The sequence below is a fragment of the Pelophylax lessonae genome (genome assembly GCF_965119305.1).
Source record: "Pelophylax lessonae genome assembly, chromosome: 1".
Classification (NCBI taxonomy): domain Eukaryota; kingdom Metazoa; phylum Chordata; class Amphibia; order Anura; family Ranidae; genus Pelophylax; species Pelophylax lessonae.
In genome coordinates this window covers 477787264-477812125 of record NC_138768.1, presented here as the reverse complement: position 1 = coordinate 477812125, position 24862 = coordinate 477787264, and the positions used below count along the sequence as shown (strand labels likewise).

Below are 24862 nucleotides of genomic sequence, written 5' to 3'. Positions count from 1 at the left end.
GCATTAAAATTTTTGTTGGCCAACACCAGAACGGCCGATTGTTCGCCAGTCAGTACAGAATTCGGCCGACAATCAGCAGATTTGCAAGACTGGGCATGCTCAGAGAAGAAAAAACACAGGGAAAGTTAACCATCACATGACATCACTTCTGCAGTCGGCGGACAAAATTCTTGTGCAGTCTTTTGCACTTTTCAGCGGACAGGACAGCCCTGGACAAAAGACGGCCGATCGGTCGGCCGACGATCGGTACGTGTGTACGAGGCATTACTGTGTAATTTTGTCCATTATATGTTTGTAGCAAAAGCCCTTATTTTGACTGTATGTCTTTGGAAGCCTTCTTTGGATAAGCATAAATATGTTGCCTTATACCTACCATGCTTTTTTTTTTTTTCTCTCGTATTTATGAAAATAAAACCAAGATTTGATTGAAAAAAAACAATACTCACACACTTTTCCTCCACAATCTTTAAAGTGGTATTCAATCCCAAAAACCAAAAATGTAATGTACTTCAGTTTACTAATTCAGTAGATGTAGTGGTTATATTAGTTTAATTTTTTTTTTTACTTTTTTCCTTTATTTCATCTTTATTTTTGGGCTAACTTCACCTTTTAGATCATGTCAGTTACTTCCATATTTAGATTGTAACATAATTGCAAGTGGACCCCCACATCCCCAAAACCATCACCCCTTCTGACAGCGTAAGCGGTCTCTCCTGCCTGACAAAAGCTGTCAGTTTTGAAATATGAATTTCAAGTCCCATTTGCCACCGTGGCAGGACTTGTGGTTCTCAATGAGAGAAAAACGCCCACAAAAATTATAGCATGTGTGAAATTTATGTTATTGTCGGTGTCTTCCTATTGTAGTGACACATAAGGGTTTATTTACTAAAGCTAGAGAGGGCAACATAAGTCACAATTCTGCAGAGAACCCAATCAGTTTTTCAGGTTTTATTGCTAAAGCTTAATTAAACAAGCTGAGGTTAGAAGCTGAGTGGTTTCTCTGCAGAATTGTGACTATTTTTGCCCTCTCTAGCTTTAGGCTGGCCATACACTATACAATTTTCTTGTTCAACTTTCCTTTAGATTTACCAAAACCATGTAATATAGGGTCAAACCTAAACACTTTCAATTTGTATGCAGTCAGGCAGGCCCTTGCACTACATAGTTTAAGGTAAATCTAAAGGAAATTGAATAAGAAAATTGTATAGTGTATGGCCAGCCTTAGTAAATAAACCCCATAGTACCAAATGTTGCCCTGGTGTCACAGGGAGAATGTGAAATTTTCCAAATCGGTTAAAAAAAGAAATAATTCACCAGGAATTTCAACCCATCCCAACACTATCTAAAAATCAAACAAAGTCATGTATTGAATTGTGCTTTAATTCCTGTGCTACTGAGGCTGATCATTTTAGGTATGTTGTAAAAAGTACAAGACGACTGGAAAGACTTTCCTAAAGTGAACTAAGATTTTACAATCAATACCCTTTTCATCCAAGACTAGAACAAATAAAATCATTTAAAAAATAATTACACAGTTTTTGTATGTTTATTACTTTCAGATACTTCCTCTTTTTTAATTTGGAGTTTCATTCTCAGCATTGTGATAAATGTTTGTGTCCCAATCCATTTGTGGCTCATTTGGTGTAAACTGGATATTCATGTTGTTTTGGTTCCCTATCTGCACATTCCCTGCATGGCTGATCTGAATAACTGGAGTCTGTCCTTGAAATACAGCAAGTTGAGGTTGGGTTTGTTGTGGAGACACAGCAGTGGCATCACTCGTCGACCATTGTAGGGAAATATTGTGTGGTTGTTGACAATCTGATGTAGTTCTTCTCACTTTTCTTTCCCACAGTTTATTCTGGTTTCTAATTACTTCCTGCTTGAATGTGTTACGCACTTTAGTTTCAAAGATAGGAGAACTTTCATCCAAGGGAACCACGTTTTTTATCCACAATGGAATCTTACCTTGTGGTTTATTTAATTTAGGATAAAAAGGAATGACACTCCCCAATTTGTAAATATTTTCTATAGAATTCATCATTGCCGTAGCACTTTGAAAGCCACCCCATGTGGCTTTCAAAAAAGTATTAGTGAGCAAAAGTACAATATACGCACTGTTTTCCACTGCATTTTCAAGACACATTAAAGGATTAACTCCTGGAGTCTCAAACTCCTCACCAAAAGTTGTACCTTTCCCAACCCCATGGTGTTCTAAAACATTACAAACCCTGCTAGCTATCTCCTGGTCTTCAGGGGCATGAAAAATGACAAAACTGAAAAACTGGTCTGAAGAATTAACAGAAGAGGAAGAATTAAAAGAAGGAGATGGAGGCACATCAGGACTTGAAAATATGTTCGATAAATCCGATTCTTGCTCAGAAAAAGGGTTGCTTTTATGAATAGTTACTCCAAGAGATAATTCATGAATTCGTTCTGGAAGGTTTGAATTCTGTGGATCAGATAATGTTTGCGAACTATACAAATAACTTTGTCCATCATCAGTGTTCTTGACTTCTGAGACTTCCTCCTCATTTCTCTTGCTTGTTGAGAACAAATGATCAGAAGATTGCTGAATTTTCTCCTGATTGCTGGTACAGAGAATGCTAGGGAGCGCCGAAGGAACAGGCTTGCAGAATGAACTTTCATTTGCACAAGGTGTCTGTGTGTCTGACGCAGAGCACTGGCTCTTGTGTGGCTCATAATTGAGGGCTCTGGTAGGTGACTGGCTAATTTCCAAGGCATTGGATATACGAGACAAAGAATGGTGTGACGGTCTTAGTATTGAAATTCCTTGACTGCATAGATCTGAGCGTAAAGTATGTGGGGCATCATCAAGATTCGTGTTTGAGTGATTTCTCAACATACTCATATACCTTTAATCTTAATATTATCCAGGTACTTTTTGTCTCTTTCTTGGAAAAATATATCAGCATACCAGATGGTAAGCAGTAACAAAGTAGCACAAACTTGCAATGCATGCCATTATTAAAGAGATTCACCTGAAGACTTGTGAATGCCCTGGTTAAATAAACATAACAAAAAAAAAAAAAAAAAAACAGTTAATGGTTCTATACCATGGATAAACACATGAGCAACATATAAATGCATCCATTAACACATACATACACAAAAGCTTTCAAGCAAAAAAATACAGGAGATACAAATCGATAACGTTTTTTGAAGTTGCATGGTATTGTATTCATGCTTTAGTATTTAGAACTAGCATGTTCATTTGAAGTGTTCTAGTTTAAAAGCATATAAAAAGTATAGTACAATATACGACTGGCCAAAAAAAAAAAAAAAAAGTCACCACCTGGAATTAACTAAGCAACTAACTAAACTAAGCATGCATTAACTATCCTATTGGATAGTTACTGCATGTGCCAAAAGAATGAAGTCAGCTGACTACCTGAATATACTGAATGACCAGGTTATTCCATCAATGGATTTTTTCTTCCCTGATGGCACGGGCATATTCCAAGATGATAATACCAGGATTTATTGGGCTCAATTTGTGAAAGAGTGGTTCAGGGAGCAGGAGACATTTTCACAGGGCCGCTGATAGAAATCATGGGGCCCCGTACAGCCTACCTGACGGGGCCCCCTTTAGCCCCACCCTCAACTCCGCCCCATACCCTGCCTTATATGTAATATGTGCTGCTTTTACTAAACAGAACAGTCTGGTTTTTCTCCTTGCTTTGCAGTGAGACGAAATAGCCAGATTGCTGATCTGTGTACAAAGCATACAGCAAAGTCAGTATAACTAGCAGAAGATGGAGATATATAGGCTCACAACATGCATTGCTCTTTTACGTTTGGAAAACTGTTACTGCCATCAGAACCTTATCACACGGGTATTTTGTTACATGACAGGGTCTCTTAAAGAAATACAGTGATTATAAAAATTTGTAATCAGCCATTGCTGACCATTGCTTTTGAAAATGCTAGCTGCTTTACTGGCACATGATGCGGTGGCTTCAATACATTCTGCAATTTTAGCTAAAATTAGCAAAACTAATTTAGGTGGGTCTTTTATATTACAAAGCAAAGTATGCTTATTTACTTAGGGCCCCTTCTCCATGCCGCAGTACAATTAAAAATAAAAAACCTGTGGGGAAAAAAAAGTTAATAATTTACTTAGGAAATGTACTAAACCTGCAGCTTATATGTGCTCTATCCACGATATAGTGTGGCTCCCTCTGCTCACTGTAAGCTGTCTCTCCTTGCCACTGCTGCTGCCACCCGCCTCACATAAGCCTCTTGATCTCGGCTGCTGAGTGGGGACCTGAGCAAAGGACGATCACTCCGCCAGGGTAGGCAATGGGCAGCCACAGTGGCAGGCATCCGGTACTTTAGCACAGCACCCAGCAACATGTGGAGCAGGTGCGGGAATGCGCATGTGCCCAAAATTGAAAAAAAAAAGTCCCTCAACTGCTCCGCCTCCACCATCCCATAATCAGAAAGGGGCCCTGGAATTGCATGTAGTATATAACACCATCTAAGCTAGTAGGAGTGGAATGAGCGGGGGTGCATTTTGTCTGCGAGGCTGCCTGGGTCCTCCCTGCTAAGCTGATGTACTGGCTTATCAGTGGCCCTGCACCGAGAACCCTCAAGTGTTTTTCTAATGGGGTAATGTCTGTTGAGGACCATAGCATCAGGAAATCCTGAACCTCTTGCAAGTCAGAACCCGGGACCCATAGGACCTTGAAGTGCCTAGCCCGAACTGATCCACAATGGGGTCGGCCCCAAAATCATGCCAATTAATAGCCCTGTCTATGAATGACTTGTAATGTCTCTATGGGTGGCCAGATGTAAATGCACTCATATCCATTTTTACATCATACATCATGCTAGCTTTGACCTATCACATTTAGGTCTGGAAAAATATAATTTTTTTTTTTTTCTAGACCTCCGCAGACCCGGTGGAAGGAGGGTGTAAATGGACACAAGTCCATTTACATCCAAACCCCCGTAGACCTACATGGAACATTCAATCAGATCCACGTGTAAAGCTGACAGGCGGACCTAATTGAAAAAGCTTGGCTGAAAGGCTATTTAAGGGGAGCGGTGGCTCAGCTGCATGTTCTTACTCCCCCCCTTTCCCCTTCCAAACACAAGTGTGAACTAGAAACTCATGCTTATAATCATATTTATTATGATGATCACAGCACAGCATGTACTTTATGGCTCTGGTTCTGTGTCACATGGCTGCTGACTTTGTTAAGGCTGTACTGGGTTACAATCAGTATGGCCATAAGTTAACAAAGTCAGCACCCAAAAGCCATATAACACAGAGCCAGAGCCATAAAGTACATGCTGTGCTGTGATCATCATAATGAATATGATAAGCACACAGTCAGGGAGTCTGGGAGCTGTACCTTCCTTCCATAGAAGTCTGTCAGTGTCACTGTGCTGTGCGTCCCGCTTGTCTGTGCACTGCTGAGCCCTCTCATCCATCCATCTCTCATCAGTCTCTTCCTCATTTCACAGCATTTACTGAGGGAGAGTGATGTACAAATGAATCACTCCACCAGGAAAGACATAGTAGGCAGTGGGCGGCCGGTGTAACGTGAGAATTACCTGCCCCGTGAGAAAAACCTACCCTCGTCACTTCCGGCCAGAAACAGCTGAGCAGCGCCGCAGTGCGCATGCTCAAAGCCCCCGATACGTAATGGAGCAGCTGAGGATCAGACTAGTGCGCATGCACACTAGTACGAAATTATCACTGTGTCCGTGATAAAAACCTACCGACGCGGCGGTTAAATTAAAACAGCTGGGCTGCACTATGAGTCATCTCCGCTCCTCTCCCTGTCACTACCCTGATCTGGGCTAGTAAATATAAAAGCGGCTCTCGGCTCCGTGATTTATGTTTTCATTCACCCGCCGCCGCTTTTATATTTACCAGCCCAGATCAGGGAAGTGACAGGGACAGGAGCGGTGATGACTCGTATTGCAGGCCAGCTGTTTTAATGAAACCGCCGCATTAAACACACTGCCGTGCAACCGGAAGTGACGAAGGTAGGTTTTTCTCACGGGTAGGTAATTCTCACGGAACACCGGAACTACTTATTCATACAGTGCAGCATATTCACAGTGCAGCAAGGTTAGTGTGCCTACGCCCCGAAAATGGAAATAAAGTCCCTCCTCTGCTATCACCTCTGTTGACCTCATGGGGCCCAGGAAAATATATTTATACGCCCTGGTAAACAAATTGAAGCGGGGGATGGGATTTAAAGGCTATTTATTTAGGCAGAAGTTAACTTTAAAGCTGCCCGGGCCCCTAGTGGAGCTCATGGAGCCCGGGCCCGGTACAGCAGGGCTGGTTGTACTGCCCTATCAGCGGCCCTGTTTTCACAAATGGATTGGCAACCACACAGTCCAGAACTTAAACCCATTGAGAATCTTTGGGATGTGCTGGAGAAGGCTTTGTGCATTTGTTTGACTCTCCCATCATCAATACAAGATCTTGGTGAAAAATGAATGCAACACTCGTTGGAAAAAAAAATTGTGTGACATTGCAGAAGCTTATCAAAACAATGCCACTGTGAATGCGTGCCGTAATCAAAGCCAACAAAATATTAGAGCGTGTGACCTTTTTTTTGGCGGCGATTTTTTTTTTTTTGCCCAGGCAGTGTATTTTCTGAGTGACTATACAAAACAGTATTTTCAAATGTACAAATTATAGAGCCACAAATGTCCACAATAGGGTACAACAACTTTACAATACACTTGACTTGTAAAAAATGTGTGTATAATGCCACACGCCTTCTAGTTTAAACAATATGCATGTGTATCTATAGGAATTTAATGGGGATTTCATCCTGCAATTATTTAAGACAAATACAGTATGCCAGCACAAAAATATTGAATCAAATTCTCAGAGAGTTCGTGAATAAATTGAGTAATTAATAAGATGCTGCCATCTACTGACCTTTTCCAGACTTTGCACATTATTACAAAAGGACTACTCAGTTAACCTCTTCCCAACCGCCCGCCGCCTATTTACTGAGGCAGTGCGGCCCTCCTGCGCATACGGTATTGACGTAGACCTACGTCGGTCACGCCTGCAGCTAGGGGGCGAGCACGTGCCGCCGGCGCCATGCTCTCGCCCCCACTTGGCAGCGGGGACTCCGATGCACGGGGCAGGCGGCTCCGATTGCTGCCGACACCCGCGATTGCTCCCCACTGAGAGAAGAACGGTCAGCTGTTGTAACACACAGCTGACCGCTCTTCTCCCTGGAATGATCACAGAGCTCCTGAGATTCTTCTATATAGGAACACAGGTCTCTATGGTCATTTCATAAGCCGCACTCCCCCACAATTAGAATCACTCTCCTAGGCTCACATTTAACCCCTTGATCACCCACAGTGCTAACCCCTTCCCTGCCAGTGTCATTATTACAGTAGCAATGCATATTTTTAGTACTGATTACTGTAGTAATGTCACTGGTCTCCCCAAAAGTGTAAAAAATGGCAGTTAGGGGTCCGATCTGTCTACCGCAATGTCGCAGTCCCGCAAAAAAAAAAAAAAAAAAAAAAAAATCGCAGATCACCACCATTACTAGTAAAAAAAAATTAAAATAATAATAATAAAAAAAGGACATGACTTTTCCTTAGATAACTTTTGCGCAAACCAATCAAAATACGCTTATTGTGTTTTTTCTTTGTTACCAAAAATATGTAACCGAAAAAAAAAATTGGCCTAAAATGTTAAAAAAGTTTGATTTTTAAATTTTTGAGAATGTTATATAGCAGAAAGTGAAAAATATATATATATTTTTTTTCCAGAATTGTCGCTCTTTGTTTATAGCGCAAAAATAAATAAATTAAATCGCACAGGTGATCAAATACCACCAAAAGAATACTCTATTTGTGGGGAAAAAAAAAGGACAACATTTTTATTTGGGTACAATGTCGCACGACCGCGCAATTGTCCGTTAAAGTAATGCAGTGCCGAATCGCAAAATATGGCCTGTCATTAAGGGGGAAAATCTTCCAGTCCAGAAGTGGTTAAAAATATTGAATCATACTGAATATTGAATCATATCAAGTGGTTAAAAATATTGAATACTAAATATACATAAAAATAAGTTTATTTCAGAGGATATCAGTTAGTCACCTGTTAACTCAGTTTCCAAGAATCTTCCAGAACGGCATACATGAAAGGCGATTCCACGCACCAGACAGGAAACAACTCCCAGAACACTTTAAAAAGCACACCAAAACCAGAAACCAAAGCTGGGGTGGTGCAAGGTCAACAGGCTAGGAACCATACATTAATGTTGGGTAACAAAGAAGTATACCGCTATCTTCACGTCTAAAAAAAGAAGAAAGAAAAAAAAAGAAAAGTTCGATGATTGATATATTTACAATGCATACAATACATCTTGCACATTCATTGAACTCTGCAATGCAATCAATAATTTTTTATCGCTCTATCACCAAATCTGATGTTGTCCAGTAACCTATAAATATCCAACTAAAAACTTAATCAAGGAAAGATCCATAGAAGAAAGTAGTTTCCGTATGCACCGACGACTAAGTGACCGCCTTGAAAACTTGCAATATTGATGCCCGATGAGGGAAAGCCCAAGAAGCACTCAGCGCCCAAGTAGAATGCGCCGGGACAGGGAAAGGTGAAACCTGACCTTTAATGGAATAGGTCTGAGACACCGTCTGTCTGATCCATCTGGAGATGGTAGCCGAAGAAGCGGTTAGCCCTTTTCTTGGTCTGTCCGTAACCACAAAAAGCGAGTCTGACCTTCAAAAGGACTCAGCAGCTAGCTGCCAGATACACCCTAATCGCACAAACCACATCCAAGGTATGCAAAGCAAATTCCTTGGGATGAGCCAGCTTGGGACACAGGGAAGGCAACACAATGTCCTCATTCAATTGGAAGTCAGAGACAACTTTGGGCAGGAATGAGCCACTTTATCCCTACGGACCACTAAATAGGGACTGCAACGGTATAATGCTGCCAATTCTGATACCCTGTGGGTCGAGGTATTAGCCACCAAGAAGGTCACCTTCTGGGATAACGTAGGCAAGGGAATCTCCTGGATGTTCTCAAATGGAGGTTTCTGGAGAACCAAAAAGTACTAAATTTAAATTCCATGGCGGAAAAAGAGACTATACAGGTGGAGCCACATGTTGAACCCCCTGAATGAAGGTACGAACTGAAGAGTGCGTGGCTAGGCGTCACTGAAAGAAGATTGCCAGGGCAGACACCTAGTCCTTGATGGTACTCAAGGCCAACTTCTGATCAACGCCCTGTTGAAGAAAAGTTAAGATCCAAGCCACAGAAAAGGATCGAGAATGAGCGCCAATTGACTCACACCAAGAAATGTACGCTTTCCACGTACAATGGTATATCTTGCTGAAAGACGATTTCCTTGCCTTCACCATAGTAGGGATCACTGATCCAGACAGACCTCTATCCCCCAGTAGCTGGCTTTCAATAGCTAAGACATTAAAACCAGCGACTGTAAAGGAGGATGGTAGATCAGCCCTTGGGACAACTGGTCTGCTCTGAGAGGAAGCCCCCAAGGGACGTTTACAGCCACCAGGATGATTGGAAGATCCTCACACTTAATTCCCTGCAGGAACTGCGGAACAAGCCTTAGCCAAGGATGATACTGCCCTTATCGTGGCCCTTGGATGCCTGTGGCGTCTGTCAGAGGACCCTGTGACCTAGTCACGAACTTCGGTATCCTCCTGTGGAGCCGAACCTGCTAAAACGGGCTGCATGTAAGACTGTGCAAACAGAACTGTCTTGAAGGTGGATACCACCAGACTTAGAACCTGTATGCAAAATGGGAGAGAGAACAATCTGTGTGACAGTAACCAATGAATCACCACTTGTGGTCCCTGAAGTTTCTGCAGAGGAACGACCACCCTGGTCAGAAATAGAATCAGACCTAGGTAAATCAATTCCCTGGACAGAGATATGGCAGACCTTAGGTAGTTCAGACATCACCTGAACCTTCGCACGAGTTAAATTCGCACAAGGAGACTCAGGACATCAAAAAAAAACCTGAAAAGGACAAGCTTTGTCCCCCTTTCTGGGTACCCCCAAAAGAAACATTTCGTGGATCTCCTTGACGCTCACCAAGGAAGTCTACGGGGCCGGAAACCAGCGAAGATGTCCCCCCACCAATATTGGGTGAGGACAGACCTTCATGACTGAAGGAGTCTTGTCTGCTGGTCCAGGGAAGCTAGCTCTAGGCTTACCAGACCAAGGTTGCTTGGAAACTCCCGGGGAAGATTTAAAAGATCTATTTCCCTTATTCTCCGTCCCAGCGGTCTGCTGGGGAACCATTGGATCTTGATTATCCAGCCCGTCGCCCAGCCCGGCAGTTGATTGTACATCTCCTGAGAGAAAACAAAAAGGATGCAAGGAAGGAGAAAATTGCTAGGACCAGAGATCCAAGCTGGGAGCCTAGGTCCTTGCTCCTGACTAGAAAGATTAAAACCGATTACCTAGAGCAGAGAAGGGGGGGGGGGGGTTAGATACCAGCTGAGGACGGCCCATGGGTGTAGCCAGGTGTTTTTTGTTCTGCCTAGTCCTACTCCTGGAGGAGGGAATATAACCCACTAGTTATGATTTATGGAGCGCTGTGTCCATTGATGAACGAAAGAGAAACTGCATTTTTGCTTGCACATGATTGGATGATAGAAATGAGCAGAGCTTCCCCACATTTCAGATCTTCCCCTCAGATCTACAGCGTATGTACTTCCAAGTTTTTTATTTTATGTCACATTGTATATAGTCAAATATTAAAGTAAAGCAGAAGATGTAGATAGAATAAAAAGATATATCTAAGGATATATCTTTTTATTCTATCTACATCTTCTGCTTTACTTTAATATTTGACTATATGTCTGTACTGTTTACATAAGAGCATCAGAAATATCCCATTCCCCCGCTTTTTCCGTGCAGGAGGCCCACCTTTGGGTTCCATCCTACAGGATATTCCTTGTGAAACAATTTCGGGATGGATGCACCCCCACTACTTATACCTTTTTACTGAGCTTTTCTTCCTTATATCACATTGTATTTGCATTTGCATTGAAGCTGACACGCACGCTGCCTCAACTCAAACCCTAGCTGTGGAAAGCACGCCGGACCGACTGTCAGGAACTAGCGAGAGTCTTATCTTGAAGCGGGTTTACAGCTTAAACACTGTAATTAGTGCATTAGACTGGGGACTGTTATAAGGCGATGTTACATGTTTGTGATTTTTTTAATATTTTAAATAAACAGGATTTATATAATTAAATACTACACTATGAGCAGTCCTCTTTGTTTCTAAATCCACTCTGAGATGCACAGGATATCCTGACACCTAGGATACTGGATAAGGAGTGTACCCTGAAGCTGGAGATTCAAGCAAGAGTTATATGATCCTTGCTGCCATAAGGTAACAGGGATCCATACATTCTGGTAAGCTTTGACTCTTAACACACTACACGAGTGTCTTGGGAGATACACACCATCACCAACCCCTGCATGATTGGGATATTTCACCTGGATGATATAGGCTGAATCACACAGTTGTTGGACTTTTATATTGGAATTTTTTGTTGCACAGAGCACATTGACACTTTATTAAAACTTTGCACAGTTACTATATATATATATATATATATATATATATATATATATATATATATATATAATTTATTATATTAGCACTTTTTTGATATTTTGCACAGTATTATATATACTTAATTAGCCATACGCATTGTTATGGTATATGTGATATTTTACACAGATGCACTTTATATATAGGAGTTTTGCGCTGCTAGAGTTGTGGATTTTTATTTCCAATTTATAGCTATACATTGTATTTGTGCAGTGGTCTTTCAAACACATTCTTTTCTGAAAAAATATATTTCAATGAATATAAAAGAAAAGGAACAGTAAAGTTAGCCCATTTATTTTGTATAATGTGAAAGATGATGTTACGCCAAGTAAACAGATACCGAACATGTCACGCTTTAAAATTGCGCACACTCGTGGAATGGCGACAAACTACTCACTTAAAAATCTCCATAGGCGACACTTTAAAAATGTTTAACGGTTACCTGTTAAGAGTTACAGAAGAGGTCTTGTGCTAGAATTATTGCTCTAACGTTCGCAGTGATACTTCACATGTGTGATTTCAAATAGAAAATTCCCCATGTGGTTGGGACTTTAAAGGGAATAATCAAGTATACTATAATTTCATAAAATCTATTGTTTATGGATTTATGGACCCATGACGAGAGTCTATAGGACCTGTTCTAGCTTGTTGTCTGCCTAATATTTGTTTCCTCCTGGCATGATATGCCCATTTGGGAGGACTTCCATGTCGGTGAGACGAACGGGTGTCACGTCCTCTCACCTTGATGCTATGGAGATAATCCCGCGCATGAGCGGTGGGGTGGCGCCGTGCATGTGCGTCCCAGGAAGCCAATACGGACTCTCCATGTAGCAATTGGTTCAATCACGCACAGCTGTTGCTAGCTGGGTGTGTGGAACTAATTGCTACCACCATACCTATATAACCTGAGTCACAGTATGTACTTTTGTTTCACCTTGCTAAAGGACAGTCCATACACAGGAGCTCTGGGATGTGATAAATAGGAGGTAAGTATGCCTAAGATTCGATGTTAATGGCTGCACAAATAGAGGACACTTTTACTACGAGGCTTTTGTTTAACCTTTAGTCAAATCTGAAAACACTTGCCTGCCTTGATACAAATATATGGATGGATGCTATACCATTCACTCACAGTTAATAACCAATTACCATCTGTGATATATAGATTGGAATCAACCAACCATTATTATTATCATATACTTGTATACTATCTTTTATTTATATCAGGCCTCGACAAAACCCGGGCGCCAGGTCGCATTTGCGACTAGAATTAGCGACCTGGCGCCTGGGGTGCCCTGTCATTTTTGCACGGACTTCCGCGCACGGAGTGCACAGACTTCCGGGCCGTCCGAAAATTGAGGCCCCGGCTTTTCGGCCTACTTGAGATGAGAGGCTTCCAATGGGGAACTAGCGCCCTCTTGTGGTGGCCGGGAGTAATGACTGTTGTAATTTTGTTTGTTCACAATGCATTACCATCTCCCTGTCCAGTTAGTTACCTTTGACAGGGAGTGTGGTTATTTATTATTAATTTAAATTTATTTTTTAAATGTAAAAACTAAATAATATTTTTTTTCTTTTTTAATTATTAAAAAATATATATATTTTTTTCCAATTATTAAAAAAAATTTTTTATATATATATATATATATATATATATATATATATATATATATATATATATATATATATATATATATATATATATATATATATATATATATATATATATATATATATATATATAATCTTTTTTTTTTTTTTTCTCCTCATCGCCATGCCACAGCCGAAGGCCCCTTTCACACGGGCTGTCTGATCAGGTCCGCCTGTCAGTTTTTCAGGCAGACCTGATCGGACCCTTCATTCTCCTCTATGGAGCAGTAATCTGCCGCCATCTGATCCGGTCCGCCAAAACGGATGGTGGTTCTATTTTCTATCCATCCCGTGGATCGGATCAGATAGCATCGGATGGAAAGAGACAGACAGTCTGTTTTCATCCAATTGCGCTATAGAGGAGAGTGGGGTTCTAGTCGTATTTATGTGTAAATTTAGCATCCGTTTTATTAAATAAAGCTTGGTTGTTAGTTTAAAAAAAAAAACTGGCTTCTAACTTTTTTAGCTGGCTCCTAGATTTCAGGAAAATTTGTCAAGCCCTGATTTATATGTATATTTCTTAATATTTTTTCAAAAGGCAGTGGAAAGTACTCTTACAACATAGTAAAAAGGCAGTTGGACTGTATTTAATATCCCTTACCCCCCTAATTTATTCAGTATTTCATACTACTACACTTTTCCTGGGGTTATCCCCTGTGGACTTAGGCTCCCATTTCCACTGTTGCGACTTGCTGTGCGACTTGACATGTCAAGTCGCACAGCAAGTAAAAAGTCATTAATTTCCATTTGGCCCGTTCTAACTGCCGCGACTTGAGTTGCGGCGACTTGAAAAGTAGTTTGTGCACTACTTTTGGGCCGACTTCAGTGCGACTTCCTTCTATAATGAGGGACAAGTCGCACTGACAGCCGCGAACAAGTAAAACTACAGAGTCGCGCTAGAAGTAGCACGACTCTGTAGCCGCAGCAGTGGAAAACGAAGCCTTATACTTTCAAGCTACTACTCTTTCTTCTATATATAGGAATATCTATGGCAATTAAATTGGAGTTCCACCCTAAAATGATACTTACCTCCATCTTCTCGCTCCGGGTCACCTGAAAAACAAATGGATAATCGCATTTTTTTTTTTTTTTACTTACCTCGTAGAGAAGAAAATATACTTACCTTACTTCTTTCTTCCTCCCCTCGGCGGCCGCGGCCCATCGTCACTTCCTGGCTTTGCAATGATTCCTGGGAGCTGAACGTCATCGCTCCCAGGAATCATTGCGTCTGCACCGGCCCAGACGTCAGTTCCGGGGCGCGCGCGTCATTCCCTTCTAAACAGCTTCTGAGCATGCCCAGAAGCTGTGGAGGGATGACGCGCGCGCACCGGAAGTGACGGCGGGGCCGGTGCAGTGCATCGTGGGACCGAAGAAGACAGAAGAGGACGCCGAAGAGGATCGCGCTGGCTTCAAGCTGCCCACACCTGAGATGGCAGCGCTGGACAATACTTTTTCAAGGTAAGTATTTGTCCTAAAAGGTAAGTGCAACCCGGGACAGATCAGAGGCTAGCCATTGTGGAATGTACTAGCCCTGACTGTCCCGGGGGTATTTTTATTGAAAAAAAGTATTCCAGGGTGGAACTCCGCTTTAACCACTTTAATACAGGGCACTTCCCTCCCTTCCTGCCCAGGCCAATTTTCCCCTTTTAGCGCTGTTGCAATTAGAATGACAATTGCGCGGTCATGCAACACTGTACCTAAACCAAATTTATGTCATTTTCCCCCCACAATTAGAGCTTTCTTTTGGTGGTATTTGATCACCTGTGCGATTTTTACTTTTTGCTAAACAAATAAAAAAAGACCGAAAAGTTTGGAAAAAAAAAAGTTTTTTTGTTTATGTTATACAATTTTGTAAATAAATAAGTTTTTTCCTGCACTGATGACCACTGATGAGACTGCACTGACAGGCACTGATGAGGAGGCACTGATGAGGAGGCACTGATGGGGTGGCACTGATAGGCGGCACTGATAGGTAGCACAGATATGCAGCATTGGTGGGCACTGATAGGCGGCACTGCTGGGCACTGATAGGCGGCATTGATGGACACTGATAGGTGGCACTGATGGGCACTGGTAGGTGGCACTGACGGGCACTAATGGGCACTGATAGGCGGCACTGGTGGGCACTGATGGGCACTGATGGGTGGCACTGAGGGGCGGCACTGATGGGCAATAATGGGCACTGGTGGGCGACACTGATGGGCAATAATGGGCACTGGTGGGCGACACTAAAGGATAGCAATGATGGGCACTTGTGGGCAGCACTGATAGGGAGGACACTGGGGGGCATCACTGATGGGGAGGGCAATGGGGGGCTCCCTGAGCCCTGATTGCCATCCCTGGTGGCCATAGTGGGCATCCCTGGGGTCATAGTGAGCATCCCTGGGGTCATAGTGGGCATCCCTGGGGTCATAGTGGGCATCCCTGGTGGATCTAGTGGCATCCCCCCCCCCCCCGAGGGTCTGCACTGGTAATCAATGATCTGATTACCAGTGCCGACCCCCCCCCCCCTGTCAGGGGAGCCGCCGATCGGCGCTCCTTTGCTCCTGCCTGTCAGGCACGAACTAAGGAAAGCCGATCAACGGCTGTTCCTATTTACTATGTGACCAGCCGTGATTGGACACGGCTGATCACATGGTAAAGAGCCTCCGTCAGAGGCTCTTTACCGAGATCGGAGATGCAGGGTGTCAGACTGACACCTCGCATCACCGATTGCCGCTCTGCGCGCCCCCGGGGGGCGCCCAGAGCTGTGTTATCCTGCCGCCGTCATATGACGTCCGGTCAGGATAACACAACCACATTCCCGCCCTCAATTTGTAATAGGGCGGGCAGGAAGTGGTTAAGCAACGGATAAATATGGATTATCTATCATTTACGTGTTATTGCAGAGTCCATCTCTTTTGGCTTCAGTTGCCACTCAGTGTTGAGCCTAGGCGCAACATCCCAAGTATCAATATGGTATTTTGATAGGAGGCACATACAGACACTTGATGTAGGCTTGATCGGTGGATGGTGTGAGACATTGGTTTTTATAATTTACATGTAAATGTGGAACCTTTCATCAGTGCAACGCATGCAAGTCTTTTCTTGTAGCGGTGCAAACTCTAATTATCCTTCAAAAAGGATTATGCATATTTATTGATCTTTATGTTTATATTTTAGAGGATTAGCGTATTGTTCATACCCCTGAAGAAGCTATGTAAGCTTTGAAACGCGTTGGGTTATTGTGATGCCAATTCATCTAGAGGTGTGTATTGATTTAACGTTTTCTCTTCTGATTTTTGTATATGGTTCCCTTGTACATGTGTTTGTACATGTTTTTATCTGAATGTTAAAAATAAACAATGGATTTTATGAAATTATAGTATACTTGATTAGTGCCTATAAAGTCCCAACCACAAGGGGAATTTTCAATTTGAGATACATTAATAACTTCAGATCCGGAAGGTTTTACTCCCTTAATGACCAGGCCATTTTGTGCGATTCGGCACTGCGTTACTTTAAGGAAAAATTGCACGATCGGGCGACGGTGTACCTAAATACAATTGATGTCCTTTGTTTCCCACAAATAGATTTCTTTTGGTGGTCTTTGATCACCTCTGCGGTTTTTAGATTTTGTGCTATAAACAAAAAAAAAAACACCATATTTTTTACTTTCTGCTATAAAACATTCCCAAGTTTAGGCCAATTTGTATTCTGCTACATATTTTTGGTAAAAAAAAAATCCCAAAAAGCGTATTTTAATTGGTTTGCGCAAAAGTTATAGCATTTACAAACTACGGGATAGATTTTTGGACTTTTTTTTTGTTTTTATTAGTAAAGGCGGCGATCAGCGATTTTTAGCAGGACTCCGTCGACATTGTGGCAGACAGATCGGACCCCTAACTGACATTTTTGACACTTTTTGGGGACCAGTGACATTAATACAGTAATCAGTGCTAAATAATATGCACTGTTACTATATAAATGACACTGACAGGGAAGGGGTTAACACTGGAGGTGAACAAAGGGGTTCATGTATGCCTGTTGGTGCTTACTCACTATGGGGGGGGGGGGGGGAGAAGGTTCTGTGACAGGCACAGAGAAATAAGGGTTTCAGCTTAACACTTTACTGGAGTGATGCCTGCAGCTGCCAGGGTGAGCTGCAGGCATCACCCCAGTACAACCACTTGAGCAAAATGACGTACAGCTACGTGATTTTTCGGCAAGTTGTTAAACATCAGAATTAGGCTCCATGTACACGGGACGCTGGAAATGGCCATTTAAGAGCAGTCGGGCGTTTTTTTCAGAAGCCCCTGAACCCATCTACATTTTATCTTATCTGTCCATGTACACAGGGTCGTTTACAGTCATTTGCAGGCAGTTGCATTCAGGGACTTTTTTTAGAACGCAATTATTTGCGTTCGAACGTGTGTTTCCCGTCTGAACGCGTCCGAACGCGATGACCTGCGTTTAACGTTCGCGTTTTTCCATTTTAAAGGGGAATAATTTTTTTTGACCTCTAGGAACGGTTCTAAACGCAAACGCCCGCAAACGCTGCTAAACGCCCGCTAAACGCGGGTACAAACGCGACCGAACGGACGTTTCAAACGTCCTAAAAATTCCAGCATTCAAAAGGGACTTTTAACAACGTCCCGTGTACATGGAGCCTTAATCTGTCAGTAGAAAAGACCCTCAGCCTTCCCATTAAAACCGACAATGCTGTCCAAGCACACTCTCACTGACATCTGGACAGCTGTCTACTAAAATTAAGTTAAATTTTCAGATTGTCAAAATAAACTTTTTATTAACCACTTGAGGACCGCACGCCGCAGATTTATAGCGGCAGGCAGCCGCTGCTGGGCAAATCAACGTAGCTCTACGTCGCTCGCTCCCAGGGCTCTTGGCAGCGCTCCTGCGTGCCCCCGGCCCCACCGATGGTCTAATTTGGTTCAGAACCGATCAGTATTCAGGTCCAGGCCAAAGATTTTTGGCCTGGACCTGCTGATCGGTCCTGACCAATCACAGACCTAGCTGTGCCTGTGTAATGTACCACTGGCACAGAAAAGATCCTCTCTTCCCTCCCCAAATCCTTTTTGGATTCCAGCGTGAGAGAAAAGAGGATCAAAACGTGAGTACTGCACAAATCCACACACACACACACACACACACACACAGATCAATAAATACCACAAAATAAAATAAAACCTCTTAATAGGTGAATGTGATCCTCTGCGCTGACCGGATGTACATAAAATGCAATAAAATCAAATAAAAAGAGTGCTGCTACTTCAAATGTAAAATATGAGTAAATAAAAGTTCAACACAGAAATATAGTCCAGAGAAGTTTCTAGAGAACTCTTAGTAGCGCAATAAAAGGATAAAAAACCTCTTATGAGAAAGTGCAAGAAGTGCTTCAATGTCCAATGATTAATGATATGTAAACATATCAACACAGTCTCTAATAAGCCACAAGATGTGAGGGATCCTTAAAATAGTGCTGATAACAGGACCACCATAGGGTACCACCACCAGTGCTGGGATATGGCCAAAAAGCTCACTCACCAGAACAACATGCCTGACCACTCTCATGGACTAGGCAGAAACAGCATGAGTTAAATGAGGGTGAAACCAACTTTATCCTGGCAATCCCGGTTCCTGTACGGATTCCTCCTCTCATTGGCAATATATGGGTAAAGAGATAGAAAGCACTCCCATAGCGTGATACCATTTTGAAATTTTTTTCACAATAAAACATAATCCATCACACTCACTTTTAAGACGAACATAAATGGCAGAATACTGGTGGTTCCAGAGTCTGGTGCGCTGTAGACGCGGTCCGCGGTCCCGCTGTGATCACAGAGCGCCCGGAAGCTCCTTCCCCCTCAGTGTACAGTAATTAGTGGACGCCGTATAGCCGAGTACCGAGTGCGTGTCGGATACCAATTATATACACCCTCCCCAAAATACATAAAAACTCCACATGCCCTCCAGGGCGTCCCATCGTGAATGGAATAGGGTCAGTGTGTGCGAGACTGGGACAGTACCTCGACACCTTCCTACAGCCCAGTGTGTCATCTACCAAAGCCTTTTTAAAAGACACTAAGGATTTGTTGTGTTCTTTGGATGATGTGTTGTTGGGGGACGGCTCGTCCGCTTTCTTGGTGACGGCGGATGTGTCGTCCCTCTACACCATCATCCAACACGATGATGCTTTACTTGCCCTGAATTGGGCAATGAGTAGGAGAGATGAAGTGCCCTATGACCAAAAAGTTTTTATACGCAAGGCGCTAGACTTCTGTCTTGGCCATAATTATTTTTGGTTTCAAAATAAATTCTACAGTCAGAAAACAGGAGTTGCCATGGGCGCGAAATTCGCGCCCAGTCTAGTGAATTTGTTCATGGCCGAGTGGGAGGACAAATTTGTTTTTAATATGGCCAGACCGTCTTTGAGATTTTATCGTAGATTTATTGATGACATTATTTTTATCTGGGAAGGTTCTGAAGCCTCTTTATCTGATTTTATGCGCCATCTTAACAACAATTTTAATAATATTAAACTTGATTTTACTTGGAGCAACAAGGAGGTTAATTTTTTAGATATATGGATACAGAGAAATGGTCTTGGTTTTACTACGAAAGTATACTTTAAAAAGAGACCGACAGGAACAGTTATCTAGCCATTCAAAGTGGGCACCACCCTACATGGCTGAAAAATATCCCGAGAGGTCAGTTAATGCGTATAAGGCGGAACTGCACATTTGACAATGACTACCTCATGCAAGCCGATGTTATTAAAGAAAAATTTATAGACAAAAGGCTATAGGGAGGAAGTTCTGGATAAGGAAATCCAGAATGTCCTAGCCACCTCAAGGGATTCTTTATTAGATCGTGGAGATAGGATGGCCCGGACAACAAATAGCAACACACACGAATGGAGTTTTTTATCCAACTTTTCAAGTGACTATAGCCATGTTGAATCCATCTTCAAGAAACACTGGCATGTTTTGACTATGGATAAAACATTGGGGAAAGTACTACCGGAGGAACCTTCGTTTATTTATAGGAGGGCACCCAATTTTGGGAATCAGGTGGTGAAAAGAATATTGGACCCGCCGAATGTGTCTTTTTTCCCTGGTAGGACGGGGTTCGTTGCATGTGGCAGATGTAGAGCTTGTTACACTGCTCGCACGAATCCAAAGAAAATAAATCAGTTTAGGGTCCCAGCAATTAATAAAGAATTTAAAATCAAAAACCTGATCACCTGCAATACTACTCATGTAGTGTATGCATTGATGTGCCCTTGCAATAGGATATATATTGGACGCACGAAACGCACTTTAAAAAAAACGCGTAGGTGAGCATATCGCAAATATTTTAAAAGGTGTTAAGGAACATAATGTATCTGCACATTTTAGGCAGTTTCACCAAAGAGACCCGAGGAGCTTGCACTTCTGGGGGATTGAAAGAGTTACTCCATCATGGAGAGGTGCTAATTGGGTGAGAGAGCTTTCTAAATGCGAAACGAAGTGGATCTTTTTAACTCAAGCTTTGGATCCCAAGGGGTTAAATATTGAGTTGGATCTCAACTGTTTTATCAGTGATTTTTAAATTGAGATCTAACTCCCCCTTTTTTATTAGAATCTTATACTCACCTAGTTTTATACTAATATATATGTGATTTTACATATTTTATATATATATATATATATATATATATATATATATATATATATATATATATATATATATATATATATATATATATATATATATATATATATATATATATATATTGTATGCTCCTATTTTATGTGCGTGTGTTTTTTATGTATACTTTTTATGTATACACTTTTTACCTTTTAGACATATATGTGGTGATATTTTAATATATTTAGAGTGTTCTGATATATGATATATGATATATTATATATGTATGGGCTCCATGTATCCATTGTTTTATTATTGAATTTTATTGATTATATTTGATTTTTATGGCGCATGTTTATGCATTCTATATGGATTTATATTGAGCGTATATTGGTGTATTATTAGTATATGCATCTTCTCATTTATTCTCATTTTATAAATAATATTTTATCATTGTCCTTATCTATATGCCATAGTGATGTATTGCATTATGGTGTGTACCATGGTTCTGTATATCGGCTCGGCCTCCTACATACTGGGATTAGGTCGGGCATGTCCATTTTTTGCTGGTAACATTTGTTGCTGGTAAAGTTTTAAATAGTCTTAAATCATTTTTGAAATTATGTTTTATTTTAACAAGGGTTTTTATTACCCAGGTAATGTTTTACATTATACCTATATCAATTTCACAGTACCTATTAAGGATGAGTACGACTGTAAGCGATCGGTACATGGTATGCGACCGATATCGCCAAGTTTGGAGCAAAGTCAGAGGGGAAGAGTATGGACATTTTGGTCTGCCTCTGCTGACAGTTCTCGGCGTGGAGAAGGATATGAGCCGATGATCACTTCCGGTACTCGCGCAACTTCCGTTTTTTCCGGAGGTGGGCGGGTGACGGAGCTCCCTATTTAATAGGACTGCCGTGCCGTATAGCCATGCCCCCGTGAGGAAGTCGGAAATGACGAAACGCGTCGGGGTGTGGCTATACGGCGTCCACTAATTACTGTACACTGAGGGGGAAGGAGCTTCCGGGCGCTCTGTGATCACAGCGGGACCGCGGACCGCGTCTACAGCGTACCAGACTCTGGAACCACCAGTATTCTGCCATTTATGTTCGTCTTAAAAGTGAGTGTGATGGATTATGTTTTATTGTGAATAAAATTTCAAAACGGTATCACGCTATGGGAGTGCTTTCTATCTCTTTACCCATATATTGCCAATGAGAGGAGGAATCCATACAGGAACCGGGTTTGCCAGGATAAAGTTTAACCCATGCTGTTTCTGCCTAGTCCATGAGAGTGGTCAGGCATGTTGTTCTGGTGAGTGAGCTTTTTGGCCATATCCCAGCACTGGTGGTGGTGGTACCCTATGGTGGTCCTGTTATCAGCACTATTTAAGGATCCCTCACATCTTGTGGCTTATTAGAGACTGTGTTGATATGTTTACATATCATTAATCATTGGACATTGAAGCACTTCTTGCACTTTCTCATAAGAGGTTTTTTATCCTTTTATTGCGCTACTAAGAGTTCTCTAGAAACTTCTCTGGACTATATTTCTGTGTTGAACTTTTATTTACTCACACACACACACACACACACACACACACACACACACACACACACACACACACACACACACAGCTAGATAGGCAAATTTAACCCCCGATTACCCCCCCAGTTAACCCCTACACCCCCTGTCACAGTGCCCACTATATAGCGGTTTTCTATATTTCTGTAATAGTGTGCTAGGGACTGTTGCTTTTAGGCTTAGGGTACCCGCCAGCCCCCCCCATAAAGATTAAACCCCCTGATCACCCCCAGTTAACCCCTTCACCCACTGTCACATTGCACACTATATACACAGGTATATAGCCGTTTTCTGTATTTCTGTAATAGTGTGATTGTGACTTGATTTAAACGCAAGCGAGGTAAGTTTCTGTCCCAAGTAGGTTTAGGGTACCCGCCATCCCCTCCCCAATAAAGATTTGACCCCCTGATCACCCCCAGTTAACCCCTACACCCCCTGTCACATTGCACACTATATACAGTATATAGCAGTTTTCTATATTTCTGTAAGTGTGACTTGATTTACTGCCAGCGACCATTACTTCTAGGCTTAGGACACCCCCCCTTTCCCCATAAAGATTTATCCCCCTGATCACCCCCAGTTAACTCCTTCTCCCCCGTCACATTGCACACTATATACAGGTATATAGTCAGAAATATAATTTAACCCTTTGATTGCCAGTAACACACACATACACACACACCAAACACCTCCATTACTAGTATAGTTTTTGAACGGATCAATATCTTTGATCTGATCAGAACTATACTAGCGTCCCCAATAGTTTAGGGTTCCCAAAACGCAGCGTTAGCAGGATTGGTCACGACACCTGCCAGCACCTGCGTTTAGCCCCTCCCACCCAGGCAAGTGCAGTAATCAATAGATTACTTCAAAAAAAACAACACACAAAACGCAGCGTTACCAGAGTCAGGCCTGATCTCTGCTAGCATTAGCAGATTTTTTGTAGCGGTTGAAATAGTCCTCAACATCCAGGTGCTTTTTTACCTTTGAGTCACACTAGTGTACCTGTAAATTTAGTGGCTAAAATGTCCAAAACAGAGGCGCATGCACGCAGCTGAAGATGGTGGCGGTGTGATCCTTCGGCTCCGCTCCCCGCTGGCCTGCTGAAGCCCGCCTGCGCATCCAGTGATCCCGCCCGCAATCTACAAGCGCCAGGCCGGACTCCTGACCCTTCCAGGACCCGACACCAGGTAAACCAGATCTACCCCTAGGACTGCCCAGAAGCTGCAACAGCAGGGCACCATCCCATAACCTTCAGCCACACAGCAGCAGGGACCGGCTGCAGAGGTGGACAAGGGGGGCTCTCAGGCTTCTTCACTCTCCCCAGAGAGGGACATTTTCTCCTCCCAATCTGACCTGGACAGAGCTTTATGTGGTATCACATTGAGTCAGGGGAGTATAGGAGACAGCTTTCCCCCATTGTCGGGAGCACAGCCTGCAGCACCTCACCCACAGGTGGAATACTCGGGAGACCCTATTTTATTAGCTAAATTTTCTACTTTGTTGGAACCAGGACTAAGCTAGTCTACGTATCACTTCTGACCTGAAACAGGAATTCCAGGCACTGGGCTCCCGCATGGGGTCTATAGAATCTACCCTAGAAGACACAGTGGCTAGAACTAACCAGAACACAGACTGCATTAAAACTTTACACAACAGACTAGATGAGGCATTGAACAAAATTGATGATCTGGAAAACCGATCCCGTCGGTACAACTTTAGGGTGCGGGGTATCCCAGAGTCATTTAGTGATGCAGAAGCTATTGCTAAGGAGCTTAGGGCCCTGACGGCACCACGTGAGAATGTCAGCCACGGGACATAATTGTGAAACCCCACTATTACAAGGTTAAAGAACAAATCATGTCCAGAGCTAGGGACAATGCTGAATTACAACTCCGGGACCACAAAATCCAGATCTTCGCTGACATATCGCCAGCTACTATCCAGAAACGCAGGACCATGAAACCGCTGCTACAACCACTTATAGCTAAAAATATCAAGTATTAATGGGCATTTCCTTTTCGACTGAACTTCACTTATCGTAACAAGAAACACTCTTTTGCCACGTTTCCTGAAGGAGAAGCTCTTCTGAAGCGACTGGGACTAGTCTCCATGGATCCGGATGAACCCCCCTCTACTCCACAACCTAAATCTGCTGCCAGATGCTCGCAGAGTCCTTTGCCTCAAGTGTGGCGGTCTGCCAGAAGCCAAGCCAAGATGAAAAGCAAGCCCCCCTGAGGGACTGGAACGATCTATAGATCTTCAGGGGACCGTGTGAAGAATTTTTCTCTTTCCTCAGTCACTGTTTTTTGACTCACTCTTTTTTTGGTGCTCATTTTTGCTT

General features: G+C 42.5%; 1 protein-coding gene across 1 annotated transcript; it reads right to left on the bottom strand.

Moving 5' to 3' along the window:
- Positions 1-1372: 1372 nt before the first annotated feature.
- Positions 1373-2981, bottom strand: LOC309544634 (uncharacterized protein). The gene has a single exon (XM_082243540.1). It carries the CDS (start codon positions 2870-2872, stop codon positions 1574-1576), a length of 1299 nt encoding a protein of 432 aa, XP_082099666.1. The 5' UTR covers positions 2873-2981; the 3' UTR covers positions 1373-1573.
- Between the last annotated feature and the right edge of the window lie 21881 nt (positions 2982-24862).